General features: G+C 38.9%; 1 protein-coding gene across 5 annotated transcripts in view; it reads left to right on the plus strand.

Annotated features, from left to right (window-relative positions):
- cuedc1a (CUE domain containing 1a) overlaps positions 1-15,254 on the plus strand; it is a gene marked incomplete at its 3' end in the record, with an annotated part of 28,575 nt that extends 13,321 nt beyond the window's left edge. For 2 of the 5 annotated variants that reach the window (XM_083568564.1, XM_083568565.1), the window contains exons 2-11: positions 1,234-1,620; positions 1,728-1,928; positions 3,662-3,792; positions 4,064-4,193; positions 5,253-5,451; positions 7,056-7,127; positions 7,337-7,426; positions 12,287-12,380; positions 12,889-12,947; positions 13,028-13,101. In XM_083568564.1, the coding sequence (XP_083424690.1) occupies positions 1,519-1,620; positions 1,728-1,928; positions 3,662-3,792; positions 4,064-4,193; positions 5,253-5,451; positions 7,056-7,127; positions 7,337-7,426; positions 12,287-12,380; positions 12,889-12,947; positions 13,028-13,101 (1,152 nt within the window). In that variant the 5' untranslated portion in view covers positions 1,234-1,518. Of the gene's footprint in view, positions 1-1,233; positions 1,621-1,727; positions 1,929-3,661; positions 3,793-4,063; positions 4,194-5,252; positions 5,452-7,055; positions 7,128-7,336; positions 7,427-8,119; positions 9,670-12,286; positions 12,381-12,888; positions 12,948-13,027; positions 13,102-14,413 lie in introns of those variants that run through there. The other 3 variants (XM_083568566.1, XM_083568567.1, XM_083568568.1) reach the window with 3 other exon arrangements.
- Positions 15,255-19,009: the final 3,755 nt, after the last annotated feature.

A 19,009-nucleotide genomic window follows, 5' to 3' on the forward strand; every position in this document is an offset into this window, starting at 1 on the left:
ATATTGTATAGACACAAATTTTAAGATGTTTCCTGACTAAAGTCAATTAGTTAAAAATAAGTGAGTTTCAAGTCAGCAAGTTCTCTGTTCCTCTCTTCATAATAATGTAATTTGCTACAAATTCAGTATGACATTGAGGCATGATCATGTGTACAAGATGCAACTCAAATCCAAAGTAAAGCAGTAGATTTGAATCATCTTTGCATGGGAAAAAAGAAATATGTCACTTTTGTTTCGTTTTTTTGAGTGAAGCAGTTCTGACTGTGTGAGATCTGGACTGATCAGTGAATTACATCGGAAGGAACGCATTATATCCAGCATCTGCGTTCCAATCAAAAGATACAGAGGTCCCTGCTTTTACCATCACTGTGTAGTTGGCAGAGAGCACCTCTTCCTCCTCTTCTTCCTCTTCCTTCTCCTTCTCTTCCTCCTCGTAGATGCAACCCACGCATCTTTCGCACTCAGAAATACGTATGTTGCTATGGAAACAGGAAACAGGGATGCCCCGGAGTCATAGGCTTGTGGGAAGATTGGAAACGGTGAAATGGCGTAATCAGGACAGACAGAGATTGCGCCAAAGAAGGTCCACTTCCTGCGCAATGCATCACACTGCTAAGTGTGTCTGGTGTGTGTGTCACATGTGCTGTGTGCCCATACTTGTCTACTTCCTACATCAGTTCCCCCTCTGCTGGCAAGCCATGAATCCAGATTTATTTTTGTTATGAGATTGTGCTGCAAAACATGACAGTACGTCACAGTGCGATCTTCAGTACAGTTACATACATGGTCCATCCTGATCAACATAGTCAATGATAAACCGCTTTAATTTCATTGGAGCTTCTGTGTTTGTGGGACTATTCATTTGACCTCAATCTGTCACAGCATTTAAATGTGGACCGGAGTCTCATAGAAATGGTCTTTATGCAACTGTGTCTACTCTGCATCAAGAAAAACGATCTCATCCAAGGATTCTTAAAACATTTTAAGAATATTTTCAAGTCAATAGTTCTGTTTATGAGGTGACTGAGGCACATTAAATTACTTGTTTGGAGCAATTCTACTGAAATGAGAGGCATTAATGAAAACACATGGAGGTATGCTGCTATAGGAAATGAATAATTAATATGTTGTGTGAAAAGGTTGTGGTGTGAAAAAAATTTGTAAAATTTTTATGAAAATATGTGGAAATATAATTTTTGGTACGTAAGAATAAATTGTTCTGTTGTGTTGCAGATCTTCGGGTTCCTCCTAAATTGTCTCCACAGTTTAAACCCCTTGACTTAAGTCTAAAGAAGGGCTTCTCCAACTATTGCACATTAACAGTGTTTGGATGCTGCTGGATCTCCCGGAGCTTCAGACCCAAAAGCGGTCCATGCTGTCTCCCAATGTCCTGCTTTCTCACATTACAAGTGCCATGTCAGGATAACGGAGGTGTGGTCAGGGGTGGGCACAGCTACAGAGTGGTGAGGTCATTGGGAGAGTGGCCAGAGCTCCAAAAGCACAGCTTCACAGCCATAGATGATGACCAGCCTGTTTCGGCGCAGTGCCAGCAGCAATGGCAGTCACAGCTCGAGGGCTAATGGAGGCGCCGAGCTCAATAACAGCAAGTCTTCTCGAAAGGTGCTTATGAGTCTCCTACTCCCTGATGTTTCTCATTTAATCATTCACTTTTCTGAAAAGAACCGAAGGCACATGACATGCATGTAACAATATTTATTTCGCTGTAGCACGTCCGACGGCTGGAGTTTAACCAGGCCATGGACGATTTCAAGACCATGTTTCCGAGCATGGACCACGAGGTGATCGAGTGTGTCCTGCGGGCCAATAATGGCGCTGTGGACTCAACCATTGACCAACTCCTGCAGATGAGCTTGGATGGACAAGGCTCGGATGACAGCTCAGACTCGGAGGACAGTATTCCCCCAGAGGTAAGTAGACCACCATGATGTGTCTCACACAAAAAGATTTTGAGCTACTCCATGTAGATTAATTACAGAACAGCAGGTAAAGATTGGCTGTAGATGACTGAGAAAAAGTTAGTACACCTTTGCTTCATGGTTTAAAGATGGTACTCCAATTCATTCTAGCAAAAACATTGACTAAAGTGTTTATTAAGTGGAGAAATAACCTTACTGCCCATTCCTGATTAAATCAGATGCACTCCTGATACTTTAAGTGAGAATATTTCAGTTAAAAAAGGAACGGACACACAGCACCCAGGAGCATTTTTCTTCCGTGTCTTCAGTATGCAGCTGTGAAGCCTCTGCCCTGAATAACTACCAGCCCTGATGCCTGGGGCAGGACTGTGTGTGTGTGTGTGTTTGTGTGTGTGTGTGTGTGTGTGTGTGTGTGTGTGTGTGTGTGTGTGTGTGTGTGTGTGTGTGTGTGTGTGTGTGTTTGTGTGAGTATGTGTGTGTCTGAGAGAACTGCTTGACCCAGTTTACTTGCCAAGGTCCTGAACAGCACACACAGAGCTTTAAAGGCTCAAGACAAGATCCGTGCCCTTCCTGATCTCTTTAAACATCAACTGGAGCAGACAAATCCTCGGGAGCAGCTCTGATAGAATAAAATAGAATTCCGACCAGTTTGATTTGGTTTGGCCTGAATGAAAATGCATGGATGATTAAATAGATGTGGGAGTTTATTTTGATTAAAGATTTGTTATGTCTTTATCAATTATAAATACTTTTTTGGACTTTTTTGGCTTTGCCCTGAGATCACACCAATGCTGCTGATGCACTCAAAAAGGCAGTTTAGCTCAGATGTTAGTGTGTTAATGTGTGTTATCGCAAAAATACACAACAAGACCCAATAAAGTGTTGATTGGTTTAAAAGGGTTGTTTGTTTTTCTAGAATTGCACAAATCTATGTGTTACAGTGTCACACCATGATTTTTTATGTTTAAAACAATGTGGCTGGAATGCAAAATAAATACAAAAATTTACATTTTATTCTTAAAATTACACCCATATTGGGCTTCACTCAGCAGAAAAGTTTGTATACAATAATTATTATTTTTATAATTTTAATTTTTATTATTATTATTATTTGTATGCACTAATTATTTGTATTAGAATTTCTTTTTTTACTGTATTTGATTATTTAAATATTATTTAACCCTAAAGCAGGTTACAGCTGAAAATGGGAAGAAAGGTTTGTGTAAGATTTACACTTTTTATTTTACAAATAAATAAAATACTAACAATAAAAAGAACAGTATTGATAATAATAATAATAATAATAATAATAATAATAATAATAATAATAATAATAAAATACTATTTATTACAAACTAATTTATTTCTGGAAAATATCAATCATTTATTTTAGCCTCCATTATAACAGTAAAAAAATATTTTTACACAGAAAAGGAAGAAAAATAAAACATTCTATACTATAATTTCATGTCCAATCAGCCTTATTAATTTACTACTTAAGTGTTGGATGTATTTTTTTTCTGTAGGAAACCTATGAAGTTACAAAATGAATATTCTTTGTAAAAAGAACTTAGGAATTTAAGCCCTGTTTCTTTACCACTAAACCCTGAAAGAAGCTCAAAATAAAAACATTTTTATAATCACAATAATACATACAGTGCAATAATACAATAATATAATAAAAAACAGAGTGAAAGTAATTTGATTATTTTGCTCTTGTGCAGATCTTGGAAAGGACGTTAGAGCCCGACAGCTCAGATGAAGAACCCCCACCTGTTTACTCTCCTCCCTCGTACGAGATGCACATCTATGACAGGAAGCACCCGGCTGACGTGCCACCGTTTCCTCCTCCCAGGTTAGAGATGGACATTTGCACTAAACCTCTGCAAGAACATGCTTTTAGGATTAATCATTTGTTCATTCACCTTCAGGAAGCTGCTCACTTCTCCACCTGCTGCCAGTCTAACACCACTGCAGCTCCTCAAGCGTGACAACGTGTCAATGTGACACGGCGTCCCCTTAAATGACCCCAAAACTCATTCCTCACAAACACAGCAGCATGGAAGAACGTCTTCTAGAGTGACCTTGATTTTTTTATTATTTGTAATTTTATTACATTTTTTCAGATTTGAAGCCTCTAATCCTCCAACCGGTCATCAGCAAGCCAGCAGCTACAGGAACTGGAATCCTCCATTACTAGGCAACCTACCTGATGACTTCCTGCGGATCCTTCCCCAGCAGCTCGACAGTCTACAGGTAGGAATATTGTACTAGGTGGGATTATTGTATTGTATTGTACTGATAAATGTTGGTATATTAAATGTTGAGTTTACATTTGAAGTAACTAGGCCTGAAACGATTCCTCGAGTAACTCGAGTAATTCGAATACAAAAATGCATCCAGGCAAATTATTTGCCTTGATAGTTTTTTATTCTATTTAACTACACATGGAGCACTGTGTTTCCCCACAGACCATTATTACTGATGCACCACCCACTAAACTCTGTAGCGCTCTGCACAATCCAACTTTTTCTAGCAATTCTGGACAGAACAAGACAGATGAAGCAGAGGAGGCCTTGTTCATACACCAACAGCTTCAAACTTCAGGCCGAGAACATAGTTATCGGTGGATGCACCAGAAATGTTGGATGTTTAACAAGAAGTAAAGTTTCAATTGCGAGAATAAAATCTGGAATTAGGCTTTTTTTTAAGTTAATGTTTAATCATTTCAAACTAAAACATTTTTAACTGTTTAACTTTTTTGAAATATGAAATAGATTTTTTTTTATTATGTTTTTGTATTTGCATGAAATATGGCAATTAAATGCACTAAATGGGTTTAGTTTCACAGATTGAAAAATACACAGAAAATGTAAATTTTTTAAAAAGGAACAATGTACTTGTTCATTTTAAGAACCGTGTCTTATTTACACTTGTATAAATAAATGTACTTCTTATCCGTTTACTCGATTCATCGATTGAATCATCGGTAGAATACTCGACTAATTATGTATTAAAACATCTAATACCTACAACATTCATTTTTTTATCCAAGACATTCTTTAATTTATTAGTCTGTAGCCTTGAAACAAATTCTCTTATAACAAATCCTTAAAACGTTTTTTCTTAAGTCGTGGTGTTCCTCTTACACTTCAATAAAGAAAACAGAAAGATCCTCTACTCTACATGGTGTTTAAATCATCCCTAATGGACAGCAGCTTGTCATTTCTCTGACTTGGCCTCCTGATGAAATGACACATTGATCCTGAAGGCACTGTTGTCATTGCTATTTTTTCCTGTCATCTCCATTCCCAGCGTTCTCAGAGTAGCCTTTTCCAGCCTTCCTCGTCATCATCGTCCTCGGTGTCCTCTCTGACGCAGTACTCGGCCTCAGAGCAGGACTGGAAGCTGAAGCAGTACCTGGAGGACGAGCGCATCGCCCTTTTCCTGCAGAACGAGGAGTTCATGAGGGAGCTGCAACGCAACCGGGACTTCCTTATCGCTCTTGAAAGAGGTGGAGACACACACACATATACACATATACACACACACACACACACACACACACACACACACACACACACACATACACATACATACATACATACATACATACATACATATATATATATATATATATATATATATATATATATATATATATATATATATATATATATATATATACATACATACATACATACATTGACTACAACTTTGTTTTTATCGAAAATTCTCCCTTAGCACGAATAACAGCTTTACATCCTCTTGGAATTTGGACTGTTAGATTCTCTAAACATTCATTGGATATGTTGCCATGCCTCATGTAAAACTTGCCATATGTTCTCTTGACTAGTTGGATATTTATTTCTGTCTTTGTGATCCAGTTCATCCCAGTGCTGTTCAATAGGATTCAGTGACTGGGCAGGCCATTCCATGACAGATAACATTCTAGCTGATGTTTCGTCTATAAATAACCATTACAGAGCTTTACAGAACCATTACATATTGTTCAGGTCATTGACTTGTTGACTTGGTGAACTTGGTGAAGTTCATTTCAATGAGCCACAGTCCTGAAAACGGCAGCCATGTTGGTTCAGTAAACCTTCACTGCTACAAAACAAACCCAAACCATTAAACTTCAACTTCCATGTATGACAGTGGGTATGAAAAAGTCTTTTAATGCCTTCTTTCTCTGTTGTTCTGTTAGAGCCGAAAATGTCAACTTTGGACTCATCTGTCCACAGAACGTTGTTCCAGTCATTCACTGAACCAGTTCATGTGTTTTTTTGCCTTTTGCCCATTTGTTGCATATAAATAAGAGCTACATGCATGTGTCTTTTAAAAATGATATTTGAGAAGGGCACTTAAATTATGTGTATCTTCATAACATTATATTCAGAATTGCACTGTATCCATAACTTTCTCTAAATATATGTATTATTATTATTATTATTATTATTGTTATTATTATTATTATTATTATTATTATTATTATTATTATTATTATTATGAATAATAATGAAAATAATTACTTTCAATAAATTTAGCCATTTTTAAGAGCTCACCTTAAAACAGTTTTGCAAACATGCTAGCAAAACCCTTGCTGTTAGCTAGACTATACTTAATAAGCTAACCAGGACTCCAGCACTAACCAAGTGAGGTGAGCTAACACATGCAGCCTGAAGGACTTGTCACATCACTAAATCTAACTCCCCACACACACACCCTCCCACACTCCTCAATATAGACTATAGAAAGGACTTCATATTACTGCAGCAATCCAAGCTTATTATTTCACACCTCGACTTCCTTTTTTTTACCTCCTTATTTCCTAGTTTTTCATGCATTTCATGAGTATTTCATGCATTTCATTAGTTATTTTTGAGAATCCTTACATTTTCGTGCATCTGCACTCTTCACTAGTGGCTGCAAAAAAGATATATCACCACATATAATTTATCTTCAGTCTTGCTCTGAAGGTCTCTCTCTGCACTCTGCACCTGTTACCTCTCAGACCTGAAGTACCAGAACACTTGGTCATTTGTTCAATCAATATTTGATTGTCCCCTTGTCCCCGTCTACACCATCATCTCACGCTGGCTCTTTATGTTGTAGATCGTCAGAGGTCTGAGTCTCTGAAATCCCAACGCTCTCATTCATCCGCATGCATGAAGAGTTCCACTGAAGGTACCCACCATTCATCATCTCCTCATTCATCACCATGTGTGTCTTAGACTGTCTGACTCTGTGTGCGATTATGTATTTTTATTCATTGCAGTTAAGTGCGTTTGTACTGAATCCAATAGTTTTTTGATGCATTTTGTGTGTGTGTGTGTGTGTGTGTGTGTGTGTGTGTGTGTGTGTGTGTGTGTGTGTGTGTGTGTGTGTGTGTGTAGGTGATCATAATTCCTCAGGCTCTGAGGAAGCCTGCACCTCCATCTCAGACGATGCCTTGTTCCGTGACAAACTAAAGCACATGGGCAAATGTAAGGCTCACACACACACACACACACACACACACACACACACACACACACACACACACACACACACACACACACACACACACACACACACATGTAATAATGTGATTTTTGTATTTTTCCTTTTTTTATAGGTTGCTGTATAATTTACAGCTTAATATTAATAATTAATTAATAATAATGTTAATAGTATTAATAATAATAATACTCCTTCTAGAAGCATTTAATTCTTTTAAAAAGGCATTGCGGGTTTGCAACATTTATTTAGCACTTTTTTGCAAGGTTATGTATGTCACGGATAGACAAGCCATTAGAAACCGGGAGTAATACTGAAGTTTTTTTTTTATTGTCCACTAATAAACACACAAAAGTTTGAGAAGTGACTGGAGCAAAATGCCACACTTAACTGAGTGCTCCTCAGAAGCATAGCCAGGAGCATGAAAGCATGGAAGCATGGAAGCACAGGGAGCATGGAAGCATGGAAGCACAGGAAACCAGAGAGGTAGGAAGTCCAGGTGATCTATGGTCGTAACTGGTAGATTGGCCCTTGAATGAAGGGGAACATGGACCTTATAAAGGGAACAGGTAAATGGCGGACAGGTGTAGGTGATTGGTAGGAGGGAGAGGCTGAGTGAGAGTGTTGAGTGAAGGAGGAAGGCGTGCCTGGTGGCTCTCTGACATTACCCCCTCCTCCAGGGGCGGCTCCTGACGCCCCAATCCCACCTTTGCCAGGTGGGCCACGGCACTTCGAGGAAGGCTTTGCAACCCATCTAGGGTGGGTGGAGGAGGTCTGGAGGAGGGAAGTCTTGGACAGGCACGCAAAATCTGGGGCATGAGGAAGGTCGGGTGCCAGCGCGGACACAGCGGAAGTTGCTGCGAACTGCCACTGGGTGGAACACCTTTGAGGCTAGGAAGGTATGAGGCAGAAGGACAGCCTCTGCGGTGGTCTGAGGCGGAGCGGCACCCTCGGTGGGACTCTAGAGTGCGTCGGCGTTGTCTGGAGCGTCGGCACGTCGGCATCGCCTGGAGCGAAGTGGCGCCCTCGGCAGAGGTCTGGAGTGGAGCGGTTCCCTTGGCGGAGGTCTGGAGTGGGTTGCCCTCATTGGGGCTCGGAGGGGGGGGAGCGTTTGGTGGGATATCTGGCAGGTTGCATCTCGACGTAGGTACTTACTTGTCGGAGTAGGAAGCCGGAAGTCCCATTGGGCTGTAGGAGGCGAGCGTTGCAGCCGCGCTAGAGTGAGCTGGAGCAGCGACGAGTACCTTGAATGGATCCGTGATTGGAGCGGGTTGGGGATCCATTGAGGTAGGTTTTTTTATGGTCTGGTCTGCTGTCACAGATAGACCAGGCGTTAGAAACCGGGAGTAATACCAAATGTTCTTTATTGTCCACAAATACACACACGAGAGATTGAGAAGTGACTGAAGCAAAATGGCACACTTTAGTGCTCCTTAGAAGCGTAGCCAGGAACATGGAAGCATGGAAGCACAGGGAGCACAGGGAGCATAAAGGCATAGAAGCCTGGAAGCAAAGGGAACCATAGAGGTAGGAAGTCCAGGTGATCTATGGTCGTAACTGGTAGATTGGACCGTGAGTGAAGGGGAATGGGGACCTTATAAAGGGGACGGGTAAATGGAGGACAGGTATAGGTGATTAGTAGGAGGGAGAGGCTGAGTGAGAGTGTTGAGTAAAGGAGGGAGGGGTGGCTGGTGGCTCTCTGACAGTGTAGTTATTTTGAGTCATATGTTAGACATATGATGCCATGTAAAAGGTAAATAAAAAATAGAAAGCAATGATTCTCTGCAGGAGGAAAAATTTGCATCTTTTAAAAGTAAAGATGGGCAGAATGTAACCAATCTGCAGTTAACCATGTCATCAACAAATGCAGGTTAAAGCTCTATCATGTAAAGAAGAAACCATATGACCATGAAAATGAACATGTTCCATAAACACTCTATCTTCTCTGGGCGAAAACATATTTAAAAATGGACTGAGGCAAAGAGGAAAACTGTTCTGTGGTCAGAGGAATAACAATTTTAAGTTGGTTTTGGAAGCCATGAATGTCGTGTCCTCCGGACTAAAGAGGAGAGGGACAATCTGATTTGTTATCAGCGCTCAGTTCTGCATCTGCAGGTCTGCATCTCTGATGGTATAGGACTGCATTAGTGCCTATAGAATGGGCAGCTTCTGAAAAGACACCATCAATCCAGAAAATATAAATACAGGTTTAGAGCAACATATGCATCCATCTAGGTCTAGATCCATTTTTAAAAAATCTCTTTTTTCATGAGACAATATTTTGATTCCTTGACCTATCCAGACTACCATAAATTCCGGACTATAAAGCGCACCCATATATAAGCCGCACTAAATTTTACAAACATTTTTATTTTTAACATAAATAAGCCGCACCTGTCTATAAGCCGCTATAGTCTACACTAATGTGTTGTGCTTCCTTTAGGAGCATAGCGGTATTTTGGGAATAGCCTGCCACTGCATTTTTCCGCTATTACTGTGTGTGTTCAAGACGAGGATTATGTCCTTATTATTTTCTGATGCTTATTTCTAAGTTTCTTTGACTAACCCTTAACGCTGTTGCCAAGAAAAATAAAAAAGCACGAGTTTTGGAAACCTGTCTGTGCTTATATGATTTCTGTTGCAACTGGAGTTAGCGAGCTCTCCCTTTACCCAGACTCAACACGTTACAACGGCTTGTATCTAAACAGTAGCTGAACAAGAAAGTCATTGTTCACTGTCTTCCTCCTTCCTTTTACAACTATTTCTCTCTGGAGTTTATCTTTTGGCATCGTCGTGCGTTTAAAAATCACCCGATGGAACTTCTTTCTCCCAAAGCCGTGCAGCTCAGAACACACGTGAGGTGCGTTTTTTCGTTTCCGTTCGGAAATTTCATTGGTCTAATGTTATAGGGTTCAGTTTTTTGGCTTAAAGTTTGTGAAACCGGGAAAAACCCGGGAAAAATTAATAAATTAGCCGCTTCGTTGTTTTAGCCGCGGGGTTCAAAACGTGGGAAAAAAGTAGCGGCTTATAGTCCGAAAAATACGGTAAGTTCCCTGGTGGTCTAGTCGTTAGGATGTAGCGGTCTCACCGCTGCGGCCCGGGTTCGATCCCCGGTCAGGAAACCAACCCCAGCCATTAGGGTTGCACAAGCCAGTGCACTCTGAGTGCCGGTCTCAAGCCCGGATAAATGGGGAGGGTTGCGTTAGGAATGGCATCCAGCATAAAAACATGTGCCAAATCAAACATGCGGATCATGAATACGGATGATCCGCTGTGGCGACCCCTAATGGGGGAGAAGCCGAAAGAAAGAAAGACATATACAGACTATTAAAAGAAGAGTGAATGGTACACAGAAGTAAACATGGCCCTGTCCCAACCTTTTTTGAGATGTGTTGCAGCCATCAAATTCCAAATGACCTTATGATTTCCTTGTAATATATATATATATATATATATATATATATATATATATATATATATATATATATATATATATATATATATATATATAGCCTGCTTAGACTGCTGCCCCTGCAAACCGAATTACGGATAAGCGGGATAAAATGAATGAATATATTAATATATATATATATATATATATATATATATATATATATATATATATATATATATATATATATATATATATATAATAGGCCACAAAAGCTTAAAATTATACATTTATTTTACTTTGGTTTATATCCAGAGAAACTGAAAGTAGCACTACGGTAATCTCAACACTGCTGTTATAACTCCATAATGATAATGATGACTATTACACACAGACACCTGCCTCCTTTTTTGTCTCCTAATCTGTCTCGCTGTATTGAATTGCAAATGACAGCGAAGCTGCACCGAATCTAATCAAACAGCCAGCTTTTTTTTAAAATAGACTGGGAATCAGACCCTGCTTCTGTCTCTTCAGACTCCTCGACATCAGAAGACGTCCATAACATGCAAAAATAATCAACAGCTTTTCAATCATGAACATCCTGAAGCACCTGTATTTAAATTAAGTATGGCTTTATTGTCTCATCGAAAAATCAAACAATGCAACAAATAAATATATATTAAAGGTTGTGGTTAAAAATAACTTATAATGAATTAGGTTATAATTGTAATTAAATCATACTGCTTCTTCTTCTTCTTCTTCTTCTTCTTCTTCTTCTTCTTCTTCTTCTTCTTCTTCTTCTTCTTCTCCTTTCGGCTGCTCCCATTAGGGGTCGCCACAGTGGATCGATCATCTGTCTCCATACAACTCTGTCCTCTACACCTGCCTCTTTCAAACCAAAATTAAATCACACTTAAACAGTAAAATTTTCAGTTGAAAATTTATTTATATAACAAAACAGCATCAAAGTTAAAAGTTTGAAAAAAGTTTGCAAACTATTTAAAGAAATATTTAAATATTTTTATAATAATAATAATTATAATAATAAAACATTTACATTTTACATGTAATTTATTGTCTCATAACATATAATTTACTTTTCCTTTATACAAATCATGTTATTTTCCTATTTGAAATTAGGTTAAAAAAGGAAATTATTGCCATTTGATTATGCATTAAAAAAATATATATAAAATGTAATAAATGAGTAATTGCACAATTTTTGCAGCTATGCATGAAATTCCACCAAAAAAGATATTGTACAGTTGTACAATTAATTCACACAAAAAAGTGAATATTTCTCTACTACTCATATATGTTTCTTGTAAAAATGACCTTTCTATAGAAAATGTAAGAACTGTGTTTAGTGTTTAGCATTAAACTGTGTTTAAACTGCTTCTGGCTAATAATGCCTTTGTTTCTGTTTTTTGTTTTTTTTTTCTTCATATTTTTGCAGCAACAAGACGGAAGCTTTTCGAAATCGCTAAATCTTTCTCTGAAAAAACCCGTCGAAGGAAGACCAAAAAGAGGGCTCTCCTCAAGCATCACTCGTATCCTCCTGCTAGAGAGATTTCCTCTGCATTACTCTACACGTCTTTGAAATATGAATCCTTTTGTTTATTTTGTAATAAACACTGCTAGGAAAAGCACTTCAAGATTCTTAGGTAGAGGAAATTGCACACGGCTAAAGTAGAAAGAGAAGATAGTAGTAGTAGTAGTAGTTTCTTTCGGCTTCTCCCGTTAGGGGTCGCCACAGCGGATCCTCCGCACGTTTGATTTGGCATATGTTTTACGCTGGATGCCCTTCCTAACGCAACCCTCCCCAATTTATCCGGGCTTGGGACCGGCACTGAGAGTGGCTGGGTTCCCTGACCGGGAATCGAACCCGGGTCGCAGCGGTGAGAGCGCTGCATCTTAACCACTAGACCACCAGGGGACCTTAGAAAGAGAAGATAAAAAAAAAAAAAAAAAAAAAAAAAAAAAAAAAAGTCAAATATAGTCTGCAGTGATCATAAAGACATGCAGGATTTATTGTGTATTCCTTAACCCTTGTGTGAGACTCACCACTGCAGCCTCCACTGCCAACCTTCTGGAGGATGTAGAGGGACTTACAGCAGGCAAGCACTTCCTTTCAGTTCTAAATGACATTGTCTTTGGTGTGAGGTCTGTCATTCGTAATGCTGTTTAATGTGTGCAGAAGATGAAGGCAAGCTCAGGAGATCCGGTGCTCAGGAAAAGGACGAGTCAAACAAGGAAGTGGCGTCATGGTGAGAGTGTTGATAAAGCAGCAAAGTATGGTCTGTAAATGTTAGGGATCATGTGAAAGCCTTCCTGTAGGGATTTGTGATTATTCAGCCTCAAGAAGGGGGGTAAAGGGGCTTTTTAGTTGTCACATGTACATTAAAGCACAGTTAAATTCTTTCTTTACATATTTCAGTGATGTTATGTAGCTGGGGTCAGAGCACAGGGTCAGAACCCCTTCCAGAGCAAAGTGTTAAGGGCCCAAAGTGGCAAATGGGTGATACTGGGGCTTGAACCACCAACCTTCTGATCAGCAACCCAGAGCCTTAAACACCTCAACCTTCCAAGCAGTGCTGAGCTCAGGCACTGATATTAGATAAGGAGGTCTGGGATTAAGTTACTGTTCCAGTTCCAGTGTTTGGTTGGGTTTAGGTCATGTCTCTGTACAGGACACTCAAGTTTTTCCACTCCAACTTTAACACATAGTCGTCATCCTTGGACAGGTTCGTTAATTAAGGAAAATTGTTATTTATTCTTTACAATGGTGTGCTTTTTGCCTTGTAGAACCAGTTTGGAGAAGAACATTAATAGGTGTGATGGTCTGGTGTCCACAAACTTATTATTATTTTTTGTTTTGTTTTGTCCAATAGTTTTTTTGTGCAAAATTGCACTTTTACATTTTATAACAGTACCATCCCACCCACCCCAACAATCCCAAACCAGAACAAAGGGACATATTAAAAAGGTTCAACTACACAATTAAAAGAGGAAGAGAAAATAAATAAATACAAATAAAAACAAAGGGAAATACATAAATTAAACAAATAATAACCCAAAAACTAATCCTTGGAGTAGTAAAGGAGAAAAAAAATAATTATACCTCCCCTCAGTCTACCTCCAGGATACGTACATCATTAAAGTAGGTAATAAATTGTTGCCATTTTTCAAAAAAGCCCTCCTTCCTCCTGCCTCTAATACTATACTTGTTTTTTCAAGTAAAAAAAAAAAAAGCCATAACCCTTCAAGCCGTACTGATATAGAAGGAGGTTGTGGGGAGGTCCAAGATAACAGTATTCTATGGCGAGCAAGCAAAGATGCACGTCATAGTGCAAACAAACATTTGTCTATATTGTGTATAAAACAGCGATGAAGCTATAATGAATGAATATCTGGTGTCCCCCAAATAAGGACAGGTTTCTTTTTTGTCTAGAGTTTATTGCTCTTTTGTGCATTTTATTTAATTTACTTTCAACATCAAATTTTACATAAATTTTTTGAACCCTATAAATCGATCACTCATGGTTTAACTGCTAAACCCAGTGGGTGTCTTTTTCTTTCGCAGACTTTTCCTCATGCTACGCCCCTGCTGTTCTCCTGATGGTGGGACGAGCTTCACTTTCGATCCCCCCTTTGCCATCTGGATCGGCCTGCGGCGAGTCTGCGTGGGCCATGGAGCCGTGCTCTCAGTATGTGCCCTCGTCTGGAAGGCGCTTAGGTTCACATCAGCGAGCTGCAAAACTGGAAAAGTTGATCTTCTTAGGATTTGTTCACTCACTTTGAGTTTACCTCAATCATGACATCACCTCCTGTATCATGAAATCATCAGGACCTATTAATATAATGTGTATGGTTCATTTTTTTATTAGACTAGGGCTGATTTGCAGCTAATTTCAGATCGAATGTCATGCCGGGGTGTAGTTAAGGAGGTTCCGAAGGAGCTGACGCTTTGCTCAGTGACACTCAGGACTCCAATCAAAAGCACACAAGCACAAACCCTACGTTCGACACTGCAAACATTTTGGCCGCATTTTTTCTGTTCGAATCTCAGGAGCACTAAAGACCAGTGCGGCCTCATGTATAAAATCTGTATATTAACTACAGTACTTTTAGCTGTTTGTTTTAGGTCTCCACCTCATCTACAGCCGTAAATATTATACATCATCGCACATGAATGTTTTCCAGTTAAATCTGGCAGGATGTGACCTATGAGGCATCACCATGTCCCTCAGTGGAGTAAAGATTATCTGTCATTCATCTTTCCATTTGAACTGACATGTGCAAGATGCTGCCTCTTTGTACAAATCATCGATTTTGATCCATACGACTCTTTCTTACTTAAATTAAAGTAAATTAAACGATTATATTATATTCAATTCAATTAAACGACTCTTGGAAAAAGCAAACCGGCATCTGTCTTTTTCTACTCTACTGCCGAACGATTATGTCACGGTGATGACTCATTTCCAGGCATTGAGCAGATGCACGTTGTTATCGTGATGTCCTGTTGCACTACATCCGAGCTGTTTATGGCTCTGTCCACGTGCAGCTACTTTTATCTCTTCGTTGCGCAAATATTACGTCCATGTCAAGCAGTAGATTAAGTCTGGATTCCAGCACTTCCTTGCATTGTGTTTGCTTCCTGTCTTCCTCCCAGAAGTGACACATTCTTTAAAGAAAGGCAATTGACAAGAAAACTCATGTGGAGAAGTTCCATTTGAAACTCATGGATCGACCTGGGGGTCCCTGGAGCTGTGAGGACCCTGTGATTGGTAACTAGAGTGAATGAATGACAGAAACACTGAATTCAACTACTGCCTGTATAAAACAAGACATCTACTTGATTCCACTTTCAAGACCATAGTCATTGAAAATGAAAATCAATAGACATAAACAGGTAGAATGTGTTGACCTTATTTGGTTGAAATGAAAACCTGCACCTACACTGGCCCATTGAGGAAAAGATTGGACACCCCTGAGTTACACCTTCAACGAAGTCAAGACTGGAATTGAACTTTTTTTGACGTGTAATAATCTGAGTGTCCACTAGATGGCACCAGAGACCTAAATGTAAACTCTGAACTTGACAGTTATAAAGCCCTGCTTGAATTATTTTAATAAAAAACAATAACAACCATTACATCTTTGCATCAGCTTAACCATTACCGAATCCAAGTATAGTTAGACTGTTGAAGTGAATGGAATGTAACTCTGATTATCTCTTCATCATGGCACCTGTTAGTGACCGGGATAAATTAGTCAGCAAGTGTGTTAAAAGCAGAATAAAATGGGCAAGCGTAAGGATTTGAGTGAGTTTGACAAGGGCCAAATTATGATGGCCTGACAGAGTAAGAGCATCTCCAAAACTGCAGCTCTTGTGGGATGTTCCCAGTATGCAGTAGTCAGTATTTATGAAAAGTGGTCTGAGGAATGAACAGTGGAGAACCGGTGACATGGTCATGGGAGGCCAAGGCTCATTTCTATCAAATTTGTTACATTTTGTTTTGGTCAAGTTGGTTATATAGTTATAAGTGAACAATTATAAATGCTTTTCCAAATAAAAAGATTGAACCAAGAATAGTTTATGATCATTCAGATTTGATCAGAGGTTTCAAATGTTTCCTGACTTAAAAATCATTTTTAGAGTTGCTAGGCAGTGCAATGGAGGTGCATTGGGATTGTTGCAAAGCAGCTCAGGGGATGATCACGTTCCTCTCAATCCAATTTACTCTGACGTGACAGGTAGAGATTCCCACAGCTCGGCTTACAAGATCCCCGACCAGTGAAAGATGTTTAGAGTTTAGGCCTGCTCCTTTATGGCAGAATTTCCAAGACGATTTCTTCTTTTGATGTCCTGTTGAATGACCATTTTGAATTGAATGCTGCATATGAAACACAGCCTCCTGAGGTTCGTGCTGCAGTAATTGGATTGAAGCCTCACGGCTTTCAGCTTTCACTCAGCCTCAGGAGGGAAAGTGAGGTGAGGAAATCCCCCTTGGTGCTGTGCTGATTGTAACGTCTCTTCTCATGCTTGTGCAGGACATCTCACACACTGCGAGGTGAGAGAACTAGCAAGAGTGGCGTTCGGTTTGGTTTTGGACTGTTGTCTGTTACATAAGCTGTATGCCATCTGCCACTTCATTGCTAAAACCTGAGTTGGATACCAGTGAATGTAAGATATAAAGCTTATAGTGTACTGCAATCATTTAATGTCTGTATTAGAACGAATTAGATTGAAAAAACGTATGTCTTTAACAAACCACCAAAACGTCAGACCTCCTTTCATTAAGGCAGTTGGTACAAACCACCATGGCAGATGATTTTAGCACCAAATCAAATCTTTGAAACTGAATTATGTGGAAACTACAGTGCTGCTGAAAAGTCTTTGCATTCTGTGTTAAACATTTCTACCTTTTATTTATGATTTATTTTCTGAGTCACTTTTCGCTAAATTTATTTCTGCTACACTACACAGAGTCCTTTGTGCTGTAGCTTTTCTGCACAGCTGCTGTGTGTGTGTGTGTGTGTGTGTGTGTGTGTGTGTGTGTGTGTGTGTGTGTGTGTGTGTGTGTGTGTATATTGCTTGTATATTTCTCACACTGTTGTGTATTTTCTCTCTACATAATCTTGTGTACTGTACTACTTTATGGCACTTACTTTATTAAGTGTTGCACAGTGGTCCTAAAAAAGACAGAACATTATTCAGGTGTTTACAGGCTACATAAAGAAACAGCAAAAACCCACAAAACTTTATAGATTAGACATATTTTTTATTTTTATTTTTTTTACAAAAACTACTACTAGAGATATTTCTTGCTGCATTACATCACCCCATCACTGATTATTTTCCTATTACAGCACACTCCTAAGTGTTATATTCCTCATATATGACATGAAATTAGTGTTTTGGCTGTTTGAAGTTAGTTGTGGTTTGTAGTTTGTAGAGAAGACATTTTTCTTTACTTTGCTTTAGTCCAATTTAAGTGCGCTTTGGCCTGGAAAAGACAGTGGTGTTTCTGGATCATGTTCACATGTGGCTTCTTCTTTGCCTGGCACAGCAAACTGTGTTCATGCAGTTTCTCACAGATTGGTAAAAACCCCACCCTGCCCATCTTTACTTCTAAGATACTCACCCCAATTCTCCTACAGACTTGTTGCTAGTTACTCTAATTAATTGCAAAATGTTCCTCCAGCTGTTTCTTTTTAGTAACACTTACTTTTTCACTTTTGATGCCCTCTCCAAACCTTTTTTATTCATAATTACCGTTTTTTTCTTTAAGATTATACACTGCCTCAGTTTAAACATTTTATAGGTTTCTATATTGTGAATAAAATAAATTTATAATATTTGCAAATCATTGCATTCTGTTTTTATTTAAATTTCACACCACAACCCAACTTTTTTAGAATTGGAATTGTAGTACATTATTTTATATAAAATTATATATATATAAAATATATATATATATATATATATATATATATATATATATATATATATATATATATATATATATATATATATATATATATAAGATAGTGGGGAAAAAAATATAAAATAAAATTATATATATATATATTTCATGTTTAAAAGAGCAGAATTTTTCTAACATGTGCCTGAGAATCACAGAGTATTCTACATGAGGTGAAATAATGAAGGCAGAGAGGAACCGGGATTAGGCTGGAGCTATGGAGACACACAGTCAGAAAAGGACAGATGGAGTGGGTGCATAGCTTGTAGAATGACTCAGCGTTGAGATGGGAGTGTTTAACATGGAAGAACATCACACCTTCAGGAGCATGAGAAATATTTGCGACGGCTGGTCAGAAAATCCAAAGCCCCCAGCCTCCCCTCTCTGTCTGATCTACTCACACCTCAGAGTGGAATTTGTATATTTGCATGCAATTTGCAAGTTGCTGATTTTCAAGCCAGTTTGAGTGTTGTGTTGAGTGTGGGGAATGACTGGCGGTTCGGGGGGGATGCGTACTGATATCATAAAAGATAAAGACTCTCTCTGCAGTGGAACATGTTTGGCATGTTTGGAGAAACCACAAAGACTATGCGAACTCCAGTTACAGCTTTAGCTCTGACAGTGCTGACATTGGAGACTCCTTCCATCGATGAGAAACAAAACACTCCTTACAGAAAAATCTTCATTCA

This window comes from Silurus aristotelis, assembly GCF_946808225.1.
Source record: "Silurus aristotelis genome assembly, chromosome: 18".
Lineage (NCBI taxonomy): Eukaryota > Metazoa > Chordata > Actinopteri > Siluriformes > Siluridae > Silurus > Silurus aristotelis.